This window comes from Octopus sinensis, linkage group LG11 (assembly GCF_006345805.1).
Source record: "Octopus sinensis linkage group LG11, ASM634580v1, whole genome shotgun sequence".
Taxonomy (NCBI): domain Eukaryota; kingdom Metazoa; phylum Mollusca; class Cephalopoda; order Octopoda; family Octopodidae; genus Octopus; species Octopus sinensis.
This window is the reverse complement of record NC_043007.1, coordinates 49118811-49138761: the sequence shown is the minus strand read 5'-3', so window position 1 is coordinate 49138761 and position 19951 is coordinate 49118811. Positions and strand designations below refer to the sequence as shown.

Genomic DNA, 19951 nt, shown 5'->3' with positions numbered 1-19951 from the left:
CCCATTACTCATTCTCACATACACTTTTGCTAGCTCTACCGTTCTGCTGCTTCCATTCACTTCTTATCACCTTTTACTTTGACAGTAGACACAGGCACACCATCACCACTATTTTATCTCTTCTCCGCTCCACCCAATCACCTCCACCCCATCTTGTCAATAATATTAATGCGCTTAGTTTTATTTGTTTCTGTCCGTACCTGTGGTGTGTGTCACTCTTCAAAGGAAGAAGTGAGTGGCAAAGCAAGAAAGAGGAAGACAGAGAGGAAGTAATAAAGAAAGAGTGAGAAAGAGAGAGTGAGAGAGAGAAAGAGAGCGAGAGAGAAAGAGAGAGTGAGTGAGTGAAAGAGACAGTGAATGCTGACGGCGTTAGTTTTGTATTTTTAAATGTTTCAGAGAGGAAGTGAGAAAGAGAGAGGGGTGAGAAAGAGAGTGAAAGAGACAATGTGTGGTGACGGAGTTCATTTTAAGTTTTCAAATGTTTCAGAGAAATAAGAGAGAAAAAGAGATAGTGAGAGATAAGGGGGGAGAGTGAGAGAGGAGAGATAGTGAGAGAGTGAGAGAGAAGGAGGCAGAGTGAGAGAGAAGGAAGGAGAGTGAGAGAGAAGGAGAGAGTGTGAGAGAGAAGGCAGGAGAGTGAGAGAGGAGAGATAGTGAGAGAGAAAGAGAGAGAGATTAAGAAAGAATGAGAGAGTTAGAGAGAAAACTGAGAGTGAGAGGTGACGGCTTTCGTTTTGTGTTCTTAAATGTTTGTCACATTGCAAGAAAAGTAGATATATAGATCGAAAGAAAAGTTAATACATTCATACATAAACACATTGTTAAATTTAAAGCATGGGAGAGGAGGGACACAGATGAAGTGAAAGAAAAAGAGAGAACGTGAGAAAGACAGTAGATACGTAAATAGAATGAAAAGTTGATACGTAGACACAGCAAATATTGGATGTCACTTTCACTTTTCGTTACCACACGAGGATAAAATTAATTCGCAAGTGGCTGAGTACTCCACAGACATGCATATCATTAACATAGTTGTCAAGGATATTCAGCCTCACACAGAATGTGACAATGCTGGCCCCTTTCAATTACAGCTACAACTCATTTTGGTTAGCTGAGTGGCTAGCTAGTTAGATACACATTCAAGTGGTTGAACGAAAAGGAAACATGATCCTATATAGAGACAGGAAAATTTTTTTAATCATTAGGGTCACTATGGGTGTTAATCCGGTACTAACAGCGGTGCTAACAGATCTGGAGGCCAAGCCCCCAGTTAAACCCCGATGCGCTGGATGTTGTTATCAAACTGAGTGTGAGTCGAAGGAGAAGTCATTACACGACGGAATAGAAAATTATTTCGTCTTAGCTTTTACTGTTTATACTAAACACATGACGTTTTGCCTTACGATATGAAACATTTCTTTCTTCACACTTTTTCAAAACAGACACTCCGTTGTCGCCTCTCTGTCACTCTTATGTATGTTCATTACATAAGATAAACGGCTGCATTAGGCTGCAATATTTTTCTCCATATCATTAGGATAGGAGTCCGTTGGACAGTGGATATACAATGTCACTTTATCTGGGAAAATTACATATAAAAACAATCAGCGGGTGTTGGATTAAAAAAGCTGAAGATAAATTACGATGCAAATTAAAATTTCTAGTCAAAAAAAAAATTGTACTTTCTGGGTTATTGCAGTTAGAACTTGATTTACATAAAGCAAAATAAAAAATATATGATTTACATATTTAAGCTTACCAAAACATAATTTAGTCAACCTTCGTTTTCTTCTTACAAAAAATAGTTAAACATGTTTTCCCAATTAGACAGGTCAAATATATCAAAAGTGATATTACTGCAAATATAGGAGCCAATACATCGATCATTAAAAATTCATACAATCGACTCTCTTGACATGGAGATTTTAGATATTCTCCACCATATTTCATGATGTGATCAATATGGCGGGCTGATTTCTTCGCTGGATATTCGGGCCGAGAATGAAATATTTCACTAGCTCTTTTAATTTTCTCAGAATATGTTTTATTTTCAATTAGTTCATTTATTTTCTCTATTAATTCCTCCGGAGTAAAGTTCTCTATATCTAGAGACAATCCGTAACCTTTCTCGGTCATTCTGCGAGAGTTATAATGTTGGTCTCCAAATAAAGGTATTCCCAGCATTGGTACACCATGGAACAAAGCTTCAAACTGACCGCTATTTCCACAATGAGTAACAAATAATTTTGTTTTAGGATGGCCAAGCAGATCATTTTGTGGTACCCAATCACTGATATAAATATTCTTATGATAAAATGATGTTTTCTTCTGTCTCCACACAACATCATATTTTATTTGTTTCAATGCACTTTGTAGTTTCTCTAATTGAACAGCAGGGAAATCATTGATATTACTGCCAAATGACACCACAACTATTCCATTCTTAGACGCATTTACGAATTTCACTAATTCTCCCTTCAAAGGCAATGAGCGTTTTGTAGCCAGACCACCAACGTATCTTACATTTGGAAGTTGTGGTAGTGGATAATCTAGAAGTACATCTTTTTCAATAAGATAAAATTGTGCCTGATGTAGCAAATCTATGAATGAAATATCAGGTTTGTCTTTCGCATATGTTTTAACGCTGTGCATAGGCGCTCCAATAGGAGGAATAGTGTAGTCTACAATAGCAACCAAAGTATTGATTATCTTTTCCGAATATGTCATCTTGCTCGAGGATCCGATGAAACTATTTGGAAAAACACTGGGAAGCCATGGACTGCGATGAAGACTAGGAAATATCTCAGATCCTGTGAGAACAAATGGAATTGACAATTGACGGGCAATTATTGTAAGACAATTTGTCGGAAATAGTCCATTAATAACAGCTAAACTGGCATTAACCGCTCGCAGTGATTCGATCCATTTCTCATCCTTCAGAATTCTATCACATATCAGAGGAATTAAAGTCAAAACCCTTCTTATCACATATATTCGTTTTGATACTATTTTCTGCTGCGCTTCAGAAAAGGTTTTACTGAATTCTGTGATCTCGTCCATTGGAAGGATATTTATGTTTTGTTCATTTTGGAAAGTTTTAGTGAGTTTTGTATTTAATATAAAATAGTTATTGTGTCCATACTTTGATAATTCGTTTGCTATAGAAATCATTGGATGTACGTGACTATAAAAAGGCCATGATAAGTATAGAATATTTTTACTATTAACTATCGGTAAAAACAAAACAGTGTATAGCGCCGGTATACTGATGAACAAATTCTTCATCATTATTTTCTGAAGATGTGACCTGAAAAAATAAACAGATTAAGTAAATGATTATATTGTAGTGTATTGAAATTTCATATGAAATCTATCTTATATTTTACTTGCATATATTTTACTATGCGGGATGCTAACATCATTACGCTTTACAAAAACAAAGGTGACCGTGGTGATTGTAACAATTACCGTGGAATATCTCTTCTAAGCACAGTTGGAAAGACCTTTGCTCGCGTTATCCTGTCCAGGCTACAATTGCTTGCTTCTCGAGTTTATCGAGAATCGCAGTGTGGTTTTAGAAGAAGCAGATCAACTATTGCCATATTCTCCATACGCCAACTTCAGGAGAGGTCCAGAGAGCAGAAAATGCCATTATATATGACCTTCATTGATCTCACAAAGGCCTTTGACTTGGTAAGTAGAAAAGGCCCCTTCATCCTGCTCCAAAAAATCGGATGTCTACCAAAGCTGCTGAGGATCATCAAATCTTTCCATGATGATATGCAAGGCACCATACAGCACAATGGTTCAACATCAGCCGCCTTCCAAATAAAAAACGGGGTAAAGCAAGGTTGTGTCCTTGCTCCTACATTATTTGGCATCTTCTCGATGCTGCTGTCACATGCCTTTGAGACATCAGATGATGGAATGTTTCTGCACAGTACAAGTGATGGGAAACTGTTCAATCTCACGCGTCTGCGTGCCAAGACCAAAATCAGCAACGTCCTGATCAAGGAGATGCTATTTGCTGATGATGCCGCTCTGGTATCACACACAGAATAAGCCCTACAAAGGCCCATCAACTGTTTTGAGCAAGCATGTAGCGACTTTGGCTTAGTTATCAGCCTCAAGAAGACCAACATAATGGGTCGGGCTTCATCGGACATCCCAAATATACATATTGGAGACCATAGACTACATGATGTGGAGAAGCTTACCTATCTTGGCTCTACCGTCACCTACAACCTATCCCTTGATGCTGAGCTCAATATACGCATTGGCAAGGCAGCTGCTGCGATGGCCCAACTCTCCAAACGGGCATGGGACAATAATAAGCTGACCAAGACCACAAAAATGAAGATTTACTAGGCATGTGTACTTAGCACTCTATTGTATGGAAGTGAAACTTGGACGCTATTCACACGCCAAGAGCGTCGCCTAAATATCTTTCACCTGCGCTGCCTCCGGAAAATCCTTCGCATCAAATGGCAGAATCATGTCCCCAACAAAGATGTCCTCAAGCTAACAGGAATACCAAGCATGTTTGCACTCCTCATGCAAAGACGTATGAAATGGCTTGGCCATGTTAGCCGTATGGAAGATGGCAGAATCCCCAAGGACATACTCTACGGAGAGCTTACTAGGGGCACTAGGTCTGTGGGAAGACCGTTCTTACGATACAAGGGTGTTTGCAAAGGGGACATGAAGACCTGCAACATCAATATTACCAACTGGGAAGCAGTTGCCAGCAACCGTGGAGATTGGCGACGTACCATAAAAGAGGGAACACAAAGGGGTGACAGAGAGAGAGAAAGGAGAAATGGAAAGACAAGAAAAGACGTCAACAAGAAACTATGACATTACAACCAGCCAGGCAAAGTATTCGCTACATTTGCGGCACCTGACAGAAGGAGTGTTTGTCAAGGAAAGGACTACACAGCCACAGCAGGAGATGTATTAGGACATGAAATGTAAAAGCCGGACTAGATTATTTTATGCGCAACTCCATTGTCTCCCGAGACAAAAAGGATGCCAACAACAATATTTTACTTGTTTCAGTCATCAGATTGTGGTCATACTGTGGTACTGCCTTGACGAATATTTAATCGAATGAATCATCCCCAGTGCTTATTATTTTTGATGCAAGATACTTATTCCATAGGTCATTTTTGCCAACCCGCTCCGTTGCATGAACGTAATCACACCAGCACCGGTTGTCAAGCGGTGAGGGGGACAAACGCAAACACAAAGCTCCCCACACATACACGCATATACATGCATACATATATATATATATATTTATAATTAATATAGGATAAAATTTTATCAATGGCCAGCATATCAAAAAATGCCTTTAAAGGTAAAAAAAAATTATATATATATATATATATATATATATATATATATACGCATATATATATGCTTATATGTATGCATATATATACATATATATATAAAGCCAAGGATTGATTGTCATTGACAACTTGACCAGCTACAAAGAGATCAACAAAGTTTTTTCTGCTTTCTCTCCATTTTCCTCCTTAACACATCTTTCAGATACAAAAACACACGCACACACACACATACACACACACGCGCGCACATATACACACGCACACTCTTTCACAAGACAATGATAAAAAGGAAATACAAGCAATTTACTGAAAAGTGACATTTTGCCCCCCTTGAAGTAAAAAGCTGGATTTACAATCACTGTAAGCCAAGAATTATTATTGACAAACCGACCGACTGCAAAGATATCAACAAATTTTCTCTCCTTCTTCCTTTCCTTCTTTTTCTTTAACACCTCTTTCAGATACAAACACACACACACACACACATACATACACTCTATCTCACAAGACAATGATAAAAAGGAAATCCAGACAATTTTTTGTAAAGTGACATTGAAATAAATAGTCGATTATTATTGACAACCCGACCAGCTGCAAAGAGATCAACAAATTCTTTTCTTGTTTCTCTCCCTTTTCTTCCTTTCCATCTTTTTCTTTAACACTTCCTTCAGATACAAAACACAAACACACATACACACACACACACACACACACACACACACACACACACACATACATGCTCTCTCTCACTTTCTCTCCATTCATCACCCTCTTGTACTATCTTATATCTCTCCCCACCACTACATACTCAAGAACACTATAAAAAGAGTAAAGATTCCTGCAAGAACTTAGTTCAATATGACGACTCCATTATAATGGACGAAAGCGCTAATATATGATATATGATATATGATGTATAAAAACATGTAATATACAAATAAATATCTGTAAATATAAAACCATCCGAATTTCTGAGTACCTCATTTTTTCTAATATAAAATACCTGTACATTATCTCCAAACCTTCTAATATAAATATATATATATACATATATACACATATATATATACATATATATATATATATATATATATATATATATATATATATACATATATACACATATATATATACATATATATATATATATATATATATATATATATATATATATATACATATATATATACATATGTGCATATATATGTATGTATGTATACGCATATATGTGTATATATATATATATATATATATATATATATATATATTTATGCATATATGTATATTATAATAATTATTATTATTATTGTTATTATTATTATTATTATTGTTGTTGTTATTATTACTATTATTATTAATATTATTATTTTTATTATTATTATGATTATTATGATTATATTTATTTTTATTATTATTATGATGATTATTATTATTATTATTATTATTATTATTATTATTATTATTACGAAGTTGCATAGCATTACCTTTAATTCATTTAATATGTAGGCAGCTTTACATAGACCTACACATATTTCAACTGCACCGATTAGTAACTGTTGCAATTGCAACCTTACTATAATAGTGGTACAATTTCTTCAGGGTCTTCAAGAGGAGACTTGCAAATTATTTGAGCTCATTTAAAGATAATAATGAAAGATTCCAAACAAGTCTTAGCAAATTAATTTGGTCTATTAAAGAGATATACAATCGATTGGGAATTAATTTGAACTGCAAAACCACAGATCTGGCACTACAAAATGTGAACTATGTTTAGCAGAATTTTACAAAATGTAACAAATTCTAGACAAGAAAAGCTTTGAGATGTTTGCACATGAGAAAATTTACATTTGCCCAGTATATATGGATAATAAACATTCAAACAACAGAATGGTTTGAAATAATGGACTCAAAGCTTGAAATGGAGATTGTTCGCGTCTAACTTAACGGACACACCTACATCATACAACGCAGAGTAGATAAACGAAAAACTTTAAACAGTTAAATCGAATGATATTAAGACTTTGAAGAAACTGCACCGGTATTATAGCAGAGTTGCAATTGCAATGGTTATTAATGGGTGCAGTTGAAATATGTGTATATATATTAAAAGAATTAAATGTAATGCTATGCAACTTCGTAATAATCCTCATCATTAAAATATTAATATACTAACTTTTGTTTTTTCTTTTACATTCGTACGTAACTGTGGTGCGTGTTACACAGCAAATGAAAAGGTAAAACGGTTGAAGGGAGTGGTACAAAGAAAAAGATAAATAAAAGGTGTTAAGCAGAAGAGGTATAGTTCAAGTGAATGGCAAAGCGGGAGAGAGGAGAGACAGAGAGGAAGTGAAAGAGAAAAAGAGAGAGAGAGAGGTGACCGAAAGGAAGGTGGGTTCCTTTTTTGTTTTTAAATGTTTATCAGTACTTTCAGAGTAGACTGACACATACATCGAAAGAAAAGTAGATACATAGATCGAAAGAAAAGTAGATAATAGACACATTGTTAAATCCAAGACAAATAACTACAGCAAATATTTGATGTCATTTTCAATTTTCATTACCGCACGTGCATGTGACTGAGTGCTCCACAGACATGCATATTATTAACGTAATTCTCAGGGAGATTCAGCATCACAGAGAAGTTAAGGAGATAGACAAAAACATGCTGTCTCACTCCAGCATAGAAGTCTATCTCCTTAACTTCTTAGAGATTTTAGGTATAATTATACTAATGTGTCCATCTGTTGTAATTTAATTAAATTCTGTGTCTTTGTACAGCTGAAGATTGCTCTGCTTTTAAATTGATGTAATGATTGCATTGTACAATCAAATAGAGTTGCATGAAGCGATCGTACTGCACTACCTCTGGATATCCTTGCTTCTTATTTTGATTATATATATATATATATATATATATATATATATATATATATATATATATATATATATATATATATATATATACATATCTTCTACTTGTTTCAGTCATAAGGCTGCGGCCATGCTGGGACACCACCTTGAAGAATTTTTAGTCGAATGTATTAACCCCAGTACTTACTTTTTATAAGCCTGGTACTTATTCTATCGATATCTTTTGCCAAACTGGTAAGTTGCGGTGACATAAGAACACCAGCACCAGTTGTCAAGCGATGGTGGTAGCGGTTAGAACACAAGCACAAACACACACACACACACACACACACACACACACACACACACACACACACACACACACACACACACGAAAGGCTTCTTTCGGTTTCCGTCTACCAATTCCACAAACTAGACTTTGGTCGGGCCGAGACTATAGTAGAAGACACTTGCCCAAGGTGCCACACAGTGAGACTGTACCCAGAACCATGTGGTTGGGAAGCATATACATATATAACAATAAAAAATGAATACGGAGACTGGTACATCTTCAAATTTTTCTTTTAATTTAACAGTTAATTATACAGCATAATTAGTTCATTCTCTGTAATTGTTTTGGATTTATACTCCAGCAAGTATTCATAATCCAGAGAAGCGTATCTGGATTTACCCATTAGAAGAATTACAGTGGAATTGCTCACACTAAGCGCTCCTTGATGCCCCTTACTACTTGATATGGCTAGCCAGAATCTGGAATATACCTGAGAGCTATTAGGGTACCTAACTGGATCATTTATCCCTATATACTCATCATATCTAAGTATGTATATATGTACGTATGTATATATGTATTTATGTATGTATGTATATATGTATGTATGTATGTACGTATGTATGTATGTATGTATGTATGTATGTACGTATGTATGCATGTATGTATGTATGTATGTATGTATGTATGTCATTGTTCAGTTTTATATCAAGATTTCTTGCCAATAGAGAAAAAGTTGGATTCTAACCTAGATCTAATGATCTTTCATTGGAATTTCAGCATCAACAAGAAGGTATTTTTGTATGTATGTATGTATGTATGTATGTATGTATGTATGTATGTATGTATGTTTGTATATATGTATATGTGCAGATTTATATGCTTTGTTTTACGTATGTATTCTCATGCTTGTAGTTGCATATCTAGACATGCTCATATATATTTAAATGATAAACTTCTGGAAGGTTTTACAGATTTTTACGGTTCCCGTGATGGATTCTCCCATTTATTATATATATGTGCATTCGAAAGTAGCAGGTAAAAGCTAGCCTTTGGCCGCTATTTGGATCCCGTTGTGTCCACTAATCTGATTGATTGGTATTGGCGCAATTTGTCTCTTACTCTGTTGCTCCAACTTACTGCGTATAACCAGTCGGAGGCTTAAATAAGATCATGTGGGACAGTCTGTTTACCACCCTGTTTGAACTTACAGCTCCCTATAAAAACTCAGCTGTTCCTCTTTCCGGGGACTTTAGCTCCAGACCTTTTAAGGTCTAGCCACTGACCACAAAGACACAGCCAGTTCCAGCGACAACGCCAGACAACACCATCACCACAGCAGCTACATTGAGACTTACCAGCTTCGTCACCATGACATTCAACGAACCGCCGTCTTCGTCGCCACCATCATATCCTTAACGTCACCAACATCATCTCTCTACGTACACAGCTCAGCAAGCAGTTCACTCAGGTTCCAACAGTTCACTGTTCGTGAATTACTTTGTTACGAATCAACAGCGAATATACAATCTGCATGAACTCCCGTACAAGTGACCCAGGCAGCAGCATCACAGCCACGACTTCACGTACGACATGTAACTGTAACCGGCTCAGAATCATGGTCGCGACTTCTTGATAAAGTATTTCAACTACCGTGTACTATTGACTACGAACTGGTATTATCACCTTTCTTGTGTCTATGAACTTACTTCTCACTTCGATGGCTATAGACACATCCACTGTCTCCTTCATTGCCATCTTTAAATGCGCATACATTTATGCCTACACGCACACATACACTTTGTTCTCATGACGGCCTGTCTATTATTCTGTATACATGACGCACACACAGACACACATGTTATGATATCAATAAATGTTCTCTTTAATCATACCTACACGGTTGTCTCCTTTCCATCTAGCATTCATGTGTTCCATTCAATCTCTCTTTATAGTAATGGCTGTGTGATGTGGTACAAGAGAGCTATTCTCCTCACCTCACATCGCACGGCCTTCACACATGTATGAATGTATGTATGTATGTATGTATGTATGTATGTATGTATGTATGTATGTATGTATGTATGTATGTAAGTATGTATGTACGTATGCATGCATATATGTATGTATGCATGCTTGTATGGATTTATATACACTCACTCACACACACACACACATTCATTTATAGACTTTCGAAATGTTCTTGGCATCTCTTCGTTGTAACATCTTTTTCGATGCAAAGTTAAGTTGCGAACAATCTACGAGAATAAAAGAAAACTTACAAGATCACATCAAATGAACTCTCCCTATCTTTGTGTAGCACCTATACAGCGTGATTATATGCTAAACATGAGTTATTGGTCCTAATTTAAAATTCCGGAATAAATAAGCAAGCTTTGAGGTAAACGCCTATCCTATAGTCTTTCTATTGAGTTTTCGAATATAAGTTATGTCCCTTTGATTTCTCAAGACTATTTAATTCCGTGATGAATACAGAAAAATCTTGTTTTAGTAATTAATATTCATAATAAAAGATCAAAGTGACATGCATTTATGACAGTCATCAATGACATACTTTTACCACATCTTTGAGACATCTTACTGTGTAAGACTTAAGGTAAGCACACATATGTCATTCAGTTAACTATGTCAAATGATTCACAGTCAAACCCATCTAACTAAATCTTTGACATGCATCTTATATAATTATGACATACAACAAAACCATCTATGATACATTTGACCACATTTATGACATATATCTAACCACATCTATGGAATATATTTATTAACAATTATGACAAGCATCCTACTACATCCATGACATTTCGTTCGCCATTCTTATGTTTCTTAATAAAATGTTTCTTAATAAAAATATTCTTTTTTTTTTCTTTTATTTGTTTCAGTCATTTGACAACGGCCATGCTGGATCACCGCCTTTAGTCGAGCAAATCGAGCCCAGGACTTATGCTTTGCAAGCCTAGTACTTATTCTATCAGTCTCTTATGCCGAACTGCTAAGTTATAGGGACGTGAACACAGACACACAAATATACACACACACGCGCATATATATATATATATATATATATATATATATATATATATATATATACGCCGGGCTTCTTTCAGTTTCCGTCTACCAAATCCACTCACAAGGCTTTGGTCGGTCCGAGGCTATAGTAGAAGACACTTGCCCAAGGTGTCACGCATTAGGACTGAACCTGAAACCATGTGGTTGGTAAGCAACCTACTAACCACATAGCTACTCCTGCGCCTATATATAAAAGCAAAAACAGAGAGAAGCAGGGAGAAGATGGGAGAATAAATTCATACACATGCATTTGAAGTCTTTTAAACAAAGTATTATTCATCTAAATTTTTATAGTGATTCAGTAGTTATTATCGTTATGTATGACAGTTAAAATCATGAGTTGAGCGAGTACGTATGCTATAGAAAGAAGAGGCCCCTGTTGCTTTAATTTGGGAATGTAGATAGCCGTAGAAATATATAGTGACAGGTGACGAGTCAATCATATGAAGGGGAACTTTTGGCACAAGGCCAACAATAGTGAAGAGAGGAGAAAGCAAGTCGATGTTTGTTTGTTCTTTCTCGAGTCATGCCTGGCTCATAAGGGCCGGTTTCCCGGTTTCCTTAGTGTATAGGAAAGAGTGAGAGAAAGTTGTGGCGAAAGAGTCAGCAGAAGTTCGCCATTACCTTCTGACGTAGCTGCGTGGAGCTTAGGTGTTTCGCTCATAAACACACACATCACCCGGTCCGAGATTCGAACCGGCGATCTCTCGACTGCGAGTCCGCTGCTCTAACCACTAGGCCATGTGCCTCCACAAGCAAGTCGATGACATCGACGCCAGTAATTAATTGTTACTTTATTTTATCAACCTCGGAGTGAAGAAAGGCAAAGTTGACCTCGGCGGGATCTTGACTCAGAATTTGCTCCAAGGCAATTTTTTCGGCACTCTACCAACTTCGCCAGCTCACCGCCTTAAGTTTGAAAAATAAAGGGATTGTTTTTTGTTGTTGTTGTTGTTTTGTTATTTGTCTTTTGGTAGTGACAGTACAAAGTTCAGTGGGGGTTAGAGATAGAGATTATAATTATATGTAATTCCAAGGAAGATAAAACTCTTTGGTTATGCTCTCTGTCAGAGGACAATTACACCTTTTGTTTAAGAAATCACGTAGTTCTTGCCGTAACAGTACTGAACATTGTCCTATTTAAAATGTGGGACATACCATATTTTGAACGTATTTTAAATAGTATTGTGTCATTGAATTGATCGGGTGCGTGGGGTTGTTCAATCGAACACTATGTCAATATTTATTTGAATCTAAGTGTAGTCAAATACGCACACACACCCCCACACACACACACACACACATTCATGAACACATAAACACACATACACAGCCCATACATAACTCATACACACACGATACCCACATGTCTGTATAACGATCGCAGACATACAAAAACGCACAAAAACAAAATGTACATACAAGAATAGATACACCTACATACATTCATACAGGTATGTGTATTTGAGGGCAGCTAATAAACTTGCTAATAATATATAAAACAACATACACATATAACACACATAGCATATAAACATATACACATATACAAACATATTCATACACAACACATACACACACATACACAGATATAAACATAATCATTCACAGTACTCACACATACAAACATATTCATACACAACATACATATTCATACACAGCACACAAATACAAATATATACTTATGGATGGAAGCACTCCGTCGGTTACGACGACGAGGGTTCCGGTTGATCCGGATCAACGGAACAGCCTGCTCATGAAATTAAAGTGTAAGTGGCTGAGCACTCCACAGACACGTGTACCCTTAACGTAGTTCTCGGGGATATTCAGTGTGACACAGAGAGTGACGAGGCCGGCCCTTTGAAATACAGGTACAACAGAAACAGGAAGTAAGAGTGAGAGAAAGTTGTGGTGAAAGAGTACAGCAGGGATCACCACCATCCCCTGCCGGAGCCTCGTGGAGCTTTAGGTGTTTTCGCTCAATAAACACTCACAACGCCCGGTCTGGGAATCGAAACCGCGATCCTATGACCGCGAGTCCGCTGCCCTAACCACTGGGCCATTGTGCCTCCACATATACTTATACACAATGCACACACACACACACACACACACACACACACACACAAACATATACACAACACACACCAACTCACAGAAACATAAGCACAACATGTATGCAATGATATATTCGTACACAGTACACGCACGCACACACATAAACACATACTCATACACAACATACATGCAAACACATACCCAACGCACGGAAACATGCGAGTATGATCTAGTTGCTGGCACTATGCTTTCGATACTTGTAGGTGCTTATGTAACCGCGAGCAGACGCAGGCGCCTTCTCTACGCTGCCATCCTTAACCAAGAGCAATATCAAGGGTGTAACCAATGACAGGAGAAAGTTAAACGCCAGTACTCAGCTGGTACTTGTTTATAACCGAGTAGACTGAAGCAACGTGAAATAAAGTCAATAACTACAGATCTGTCCCCCGCCAGCCGACTTTGTTTCTTCATAATTTACTGAAAATAGCAAACTAGCTCGTTAAGATCTCTATAACAGACGAAAGCAGTATCTATACTAAGAAGTAATGTTTATCGCTATCTAAAAATGGGTGTTCTCTAAGAACAGGCGATACTGCTATTTTAGCCCCAGGAGGACGTCTCCTCCAGCTGGCTATTCAGTGCACTTCGCATTCGATATATTGCAAGCAGGGAGAGAACTCCCTGCTATTCAGTCTGAGACCAGTAGATCACGTGATTTCGACCACATTTTCAATGATGGATACTTGTCTACTAGACATAGAAGTAGTTCACCCCAGCTTGCGTTATATAGAAAAACAGTGTCACACAGCCACTAGTTTTGCAATTAGCAAACTAGTTCGTTACGAAAATCTCTATTAGAGAGGAAAGCAGTATTTATACGGAGAAGTAATGTTTATCGCCACCTAAACGTGGGTGTTCTATAAGAACAAAAGATACTGCTATTTTAACTCCAGGAGCACGCCTCCTCCAGCTGGTTATTCTCGCCTGCTAGATACGGCAGTAGTTCACCCCACCTGAAAATAGCAATTTTTTGTTTATGAAAGCTTCCAGAGATACATTTCAGATGGTGCAGATTACGTATATAACGGAATTTGCTGTGAAACATTTTTTGAAAGCGAGGCGTTTTAGATAATTTACACACCTCAGCTTAGTTTGTCACACATTTGAGTTATGAGGAAACAATGATAGAGGACATACATCTGTAGTTAAAATTAAGCGGGTTTGCAAATAATATTAAATACATACACAAAACAAAATTAAAAATTAAACTGGCCAGCATCATGGATGATAAGTAACAAATCTCGGATAGCAGAAACTATCTGTTCGATCCTCTAGGAGCTCACAATAAGTTGATAAAAACCAATATTTGTGCGGGTAAAATGAAGTTTAGCAACGATAGGAATAAAGGAGAAAAAGTTGAAATTGAAAGTAATCATAATAAAAATGATAAGAATAGTGCTGATGTAGATACCATGGATGATAAGGATGTTAATGGATGTAGAGATGGTAGTAATAGGGATTATAAATGTGAACGAAATTATAAAGTTAGGTGTAAGTCAAATGAAGGTGAAAGTAAGTATGAAAATAAAAATATAAATTTAAATATAAATAAAAGCAGGAATAGCTTTGCTTATGGCAAACTAAACCAGATAACATATTGTAAGCCCACTTTTAATACCAAATCTAGGATTCGTCAGGTTATTTGGTTCGCCCCTCCCTTTTCGCTAAAAGTGAGATGTCTACCAAGGTTATTCTTTAAATTTAAATTGTTGAAAGAAAATTTCCCAAAACATCATAAATATTACTCAATATGTAATAAATCCTCAATAAAGCTAGCTTATTCGGTCACTCCTAATCTCGGGTCTATTATCGCTTCAATGAATAGGGATAAAATAAGATACCGTAATGATAGAAATGATGATAAAAATTTTGGTAAGAACAGTAAAACTGATAATGGGAAACTCATTAATGGCACTGATGATGGTAGTAATAGAAATAGCGCACTTGTGAAATCGAATTTGAAGGAAGTATAAGAATGACTAATAAAACAAATGATAATATGAGTAATATTAATAAAATAAATAAACCTGAAATTAGCATGAATGAAAGTACAAATAACACTGTGGATCCCAGTATTGGAAGGACAGAAGCAATCGGTATGCTGAATAATGCTAGACCCCATAAAGGGCGAAAAAAGTGTAATTGTAGAGACCCTCTAGGATGTCCGATTAGCGGAAATTGTTGGCAGAAAAATGTTATTTATAAATATAGCGTTGAAACGCAAAAAGGCCAGAAAAAATAGATATTGGTAGTTCGATGGACTTAAAGCAGAGGTACCGATGCCATGTGAGTTATTTTAACAATCCTAAATATAGGACATCTACGGCATTGGCATCATATGTAAATGACCTTAAAGAAAGGAATGTTGCATTCAGATTATCATGGTCTATCCTTGCACACGCTTCCTCGTATGGAACTGGAGCCACGAGATGCGGTTTGTGCACCAGAGAAGCATACTTTATATTAAAAAAATATTATCATGCTATGTTGAATAAATTCACTGATGCAATACCAGCATGTACACATAGGATCCACTCTACGTTCTTGAAGAAATTTTAAAATTAAAATTAAAATTAAAATTAAAATTAGAAATAATAATGATAATTAAAATAATAATTAAAATATAATTAAAGCATAATATAATAACAATAGGTATAATATAAAGTTGAATCAATGATTTGAACTTAGATAACTCATTTCATTAAGACATAAAAACTTGGGAATAAAATTAAAGTGCAGTAATGGACATGCCCTTTACCATTGTTTTTGGAATATATGCTAATTATGTAACATTAGATAAAGGTTGATTAGGGCAATGTCTTAACGGATTACAAATGGCTGGTATGTAATTGTATATTACTGTTTTTGTATAGTGTATGTAAAAAACATCCTGATGAGGGGAGTGTCAGTTTTGACAATATGAAATATATCGTATTACTTGGCACTCTAAATTTTTTAATTTTTGTGTTATTTTTCGGAGGTATTCTGTATTCTGGGAATGCAATCTGTTGTCGATGCAGATTGCATTTGCGTCTGAGTGATAATCCTGTGGACCCTACGTAGTTTTGGTGGCAGCCTGAGCATCTTATGACATAAATTATGTTTTCAGAAGCACAAGTAAAATTAGATCTGATCTTGAATTTTTGTACCTCTTTGAAAAGGAATTCTGATCCTTCTAGAAGATTTGAGCATGTTGCGCGTTTGGTCTACCACACTTTTTTACTTTTGCATCCATAATTTCAGAAAACAATTTTGCTTTTGAAAGAATCTTTTTTAGTGATTTAGGTTGTTTGTAACTTTTAATGATTTTATGTATGTTTCGAATTTCCTTTAAATTGGGGTCCTTATGAAGTATTGGTAAATTCTGGGTGATGATGGTGAAGGCTTCTTTGTTTCTGGGGTTGTATGTGGATATGTAAGGCAGTATTTTCGGGGAAGGTGTGTTGTTGTGTTGAACTTTTCTCAAAGTTTCTATGTCGATTTCTGTTGCACGTCTGATCCCATCCTCTATGAGTTGAACTGGGTAATGTCTGTCAATTAGGATGTTTTTGAGTTCTTGTAGTCTAAAGTTCCTGGTATTTGGTTCTGACACTATTGTGCATATCCTTCTTGAAAGGGATGTTTGTTTTAGTGTGTCTTGGGTAACATGAAACAAAAAGTAGGTATTGTTTGGCATCTGTGGCTTTGTAAAATATGTCTGTTTCTATTTTTAGGTTAATTTTTTTAATCAGTATATCTAAGAATGGAAGTTCCTTTAGGTTGTACTTCACTGTGAACTGTATATTTGGGTTGATGCTGTTCAATAGGTTTTTGAATTTTAGGAGTTTATCTGTATTTTCATTCCAGAGTATAAAACAGTCGTCCAGGAATCTTTTCCAATTCTCTTTTATGTATTGAGAAAGGGAGTTTCCAAAGGTCGATAAAGATTCCTGGTATATAATTATATCCAGGTAGCCCATTGTTAGGTTCACAATGACTGGTGCTGCCCTTGTACCCATAGCAATTCCGGATTTTTGACGGTAAAACGTATTGTCAAACATGAAGTGGTTATTTTGTAGGATGAATTCAACCGATTTAGTATTGAATTCTTTACTGATCCTTTTTGGTATTTCTTCCGGAAATTGGTCCAGCCAGAACTGTATTGCCTCTAGTCCATAATTATGAGGTATACTGGTATATAAATTAACTACATCAAATGAAACCATGATTGTTTCTTCCTTGATTTTTTTTGGAAGGTGCTTTAACATATCCAAGTCATCTCTGACACATATCGATGTGTTTAAGGAAGGGTTTCAGGAGGATGTCCATAAATAGACTTAGTCTGTGTGTTTCACAGGCTGGGCCAGCTACAATGGGTCATAGGTTTAGGTCCCCCGGGTTAGGTGTGTGTATGTATGTCTTTGGTGAGTTTTTAATGGTTTCATTTATAATTTGGCTTTTGTGTATTTTTGGCAGACCAAAGTTTGTTAGAAAGTCAATCTCTTTGGTTGTCAGTTCCTTTTCATGGGTTTTAATTAGTGAGGATAGAGTTTTCATTATTTTTTGCGGGGTGTAGTTGGTGATTTTTTCATAATGTTGATTGTCATCAAGCAAGGAAATTACTAGATTTCTATAGTATAATGCATCCATTATTACAACTGCACTTCCTTTCTCTGTTCCTTAATGGTTATATCTTCATCATTTTGAAGTTCTGTCAGTTCCTTCCATTGAACACATCCCCCACAGAGGAGGAAATAAAGATCTTGACGAGTTCTGCAGCCACATTCGGAACTTTCCCTACCATATTATACATAAACAGACAGTTAACTCAAATTTTAGCACTGCACAATGGAAGGAACTGATAGAACTTCAAAATGATGAAGATATAACCATTTAGGAAGCAGACAAAGGAAGTGCAGTTGTAATAATGGATAAATGCGGACCCAGACATCTAAGGGCATGTCCGGGGCCGCACGCGTGTTACACTGGAGGTATCAGCGTGTGTCCCTTAATATTTGATATTCAGTATTTCATCTATTCAATAAGACAATCAATACTTCATTTCATTTTACTATATATACTATTTATACTATATATTCTATATTCTACATTAATATTATAAAGAATATAAATAAAACATGGAATTCCTTCGAATAATATATATATTATTTGATGTTGATCAGTTAGCTGATCGGCTTAAGCGGGGCAGGGTCGTTGTTTATTTATAATACATTCAGGCCTGCTGATGATTACGTAAGTATGAAATCACTGTGATACAGGTCTATATTTTTAAATGTCTTACTTTGAAAAATTGCATTCGGTGGGATTAGTAATATTTTTGGTAGAAATGACTGATTGTCCCTCTTAGCGTTTGGCATGTATGTATAATGCCTTCTGGCATGTATGTATAATGCCCTCTATATATATAAATTAATATGTTCAATAAGAAATAATTATTTTCGAAATTTTTTTCTCTTATGAGGTTTTTACGCTATCTACCTGACAATTTCTTGTTAAGTTTTCCTTATTAAGTAGTTGTCCTTAATTGCTAAATTTTTATTCCGAAAAAACTTTTCCTCTCCCGAAATGCAATTCGTAAAAGTTTGCCATTTACCCGGATGTAATATATGTAAACTCACCCATGTGCTTCGTTGATGTTGATCAGTTAGCTGATCGGCTTAAGCGGGGCAGGGTCGTTGTTTATTTATAATACATTCAGGCCTGCTGATGATTACGTAAGTATGAAATCACTGTGATACAGGTCTATATTTTTAAATGTCTTACTTTGAAAAATTGCATTCGGTGGGATTAGTAATATTTTTGGTAGAAATGACTGATTGTCCCTCTTAGCGTTTGGCATGTATGTATAATGCCTTCTGGCATGTATGTATAATGCCCTCTATATATATAAATTAATATGTTCAATAAGAAATAATTATTTTCGAAATTTTTTCTCTTATGAGGTTTTTACGCTATCTACCTGACAATTTCTTGTTAAGTTTTCCTTATTAAGTAGTTGTCCTTAATTGCTAAATTTTTATTCCGAAAAAACTTTTCCTCTCCCGAAATGCAATTCGTAAAAGTTTGCCATTTACCCGGATGTAATATATGTAAACTCACCCATGTGCTTCGTTGATGTTGATCAGTTAGCTGATCGGCTTAAGCGGGGCAGGGTCGTTGTTTATTTATAATACATTCAGGCCTGCTGATGATTACGTAAGTATGAAATCACTGTGATACAGGTCTATATTTTTAAATGTCTTAC

The 19951-nt window shown here is 36.0% G+C and overlaps 1 protein-coding gene across 1 annotated transcript in view; it reads right to left on the bottom strand.

The window, feature by feature from the left end:
• The window catches only part of LOC115217623 (UDP-glucuronosyltransferase 1A1-like), a 49163-nt gene that overhangs the window by 9675 nt on the left and 19537 nt on the right, over positions 1-19951 (bottom strand). The window contains exon 2 of the mRNA XM_036507481.1: positions 1760-3307. Within this exon, the coding sequence (XP_036363374.1) occupies positions 1771-3288 (1518 nt within the window). The 5' untranslated portion in view covers positions 3289-3307 and the 3' untranslated portion in view covers positions 1760-1770. The remainder of the gene's footprint in view (positions 1-1759; positions 3308-19951) is intronic.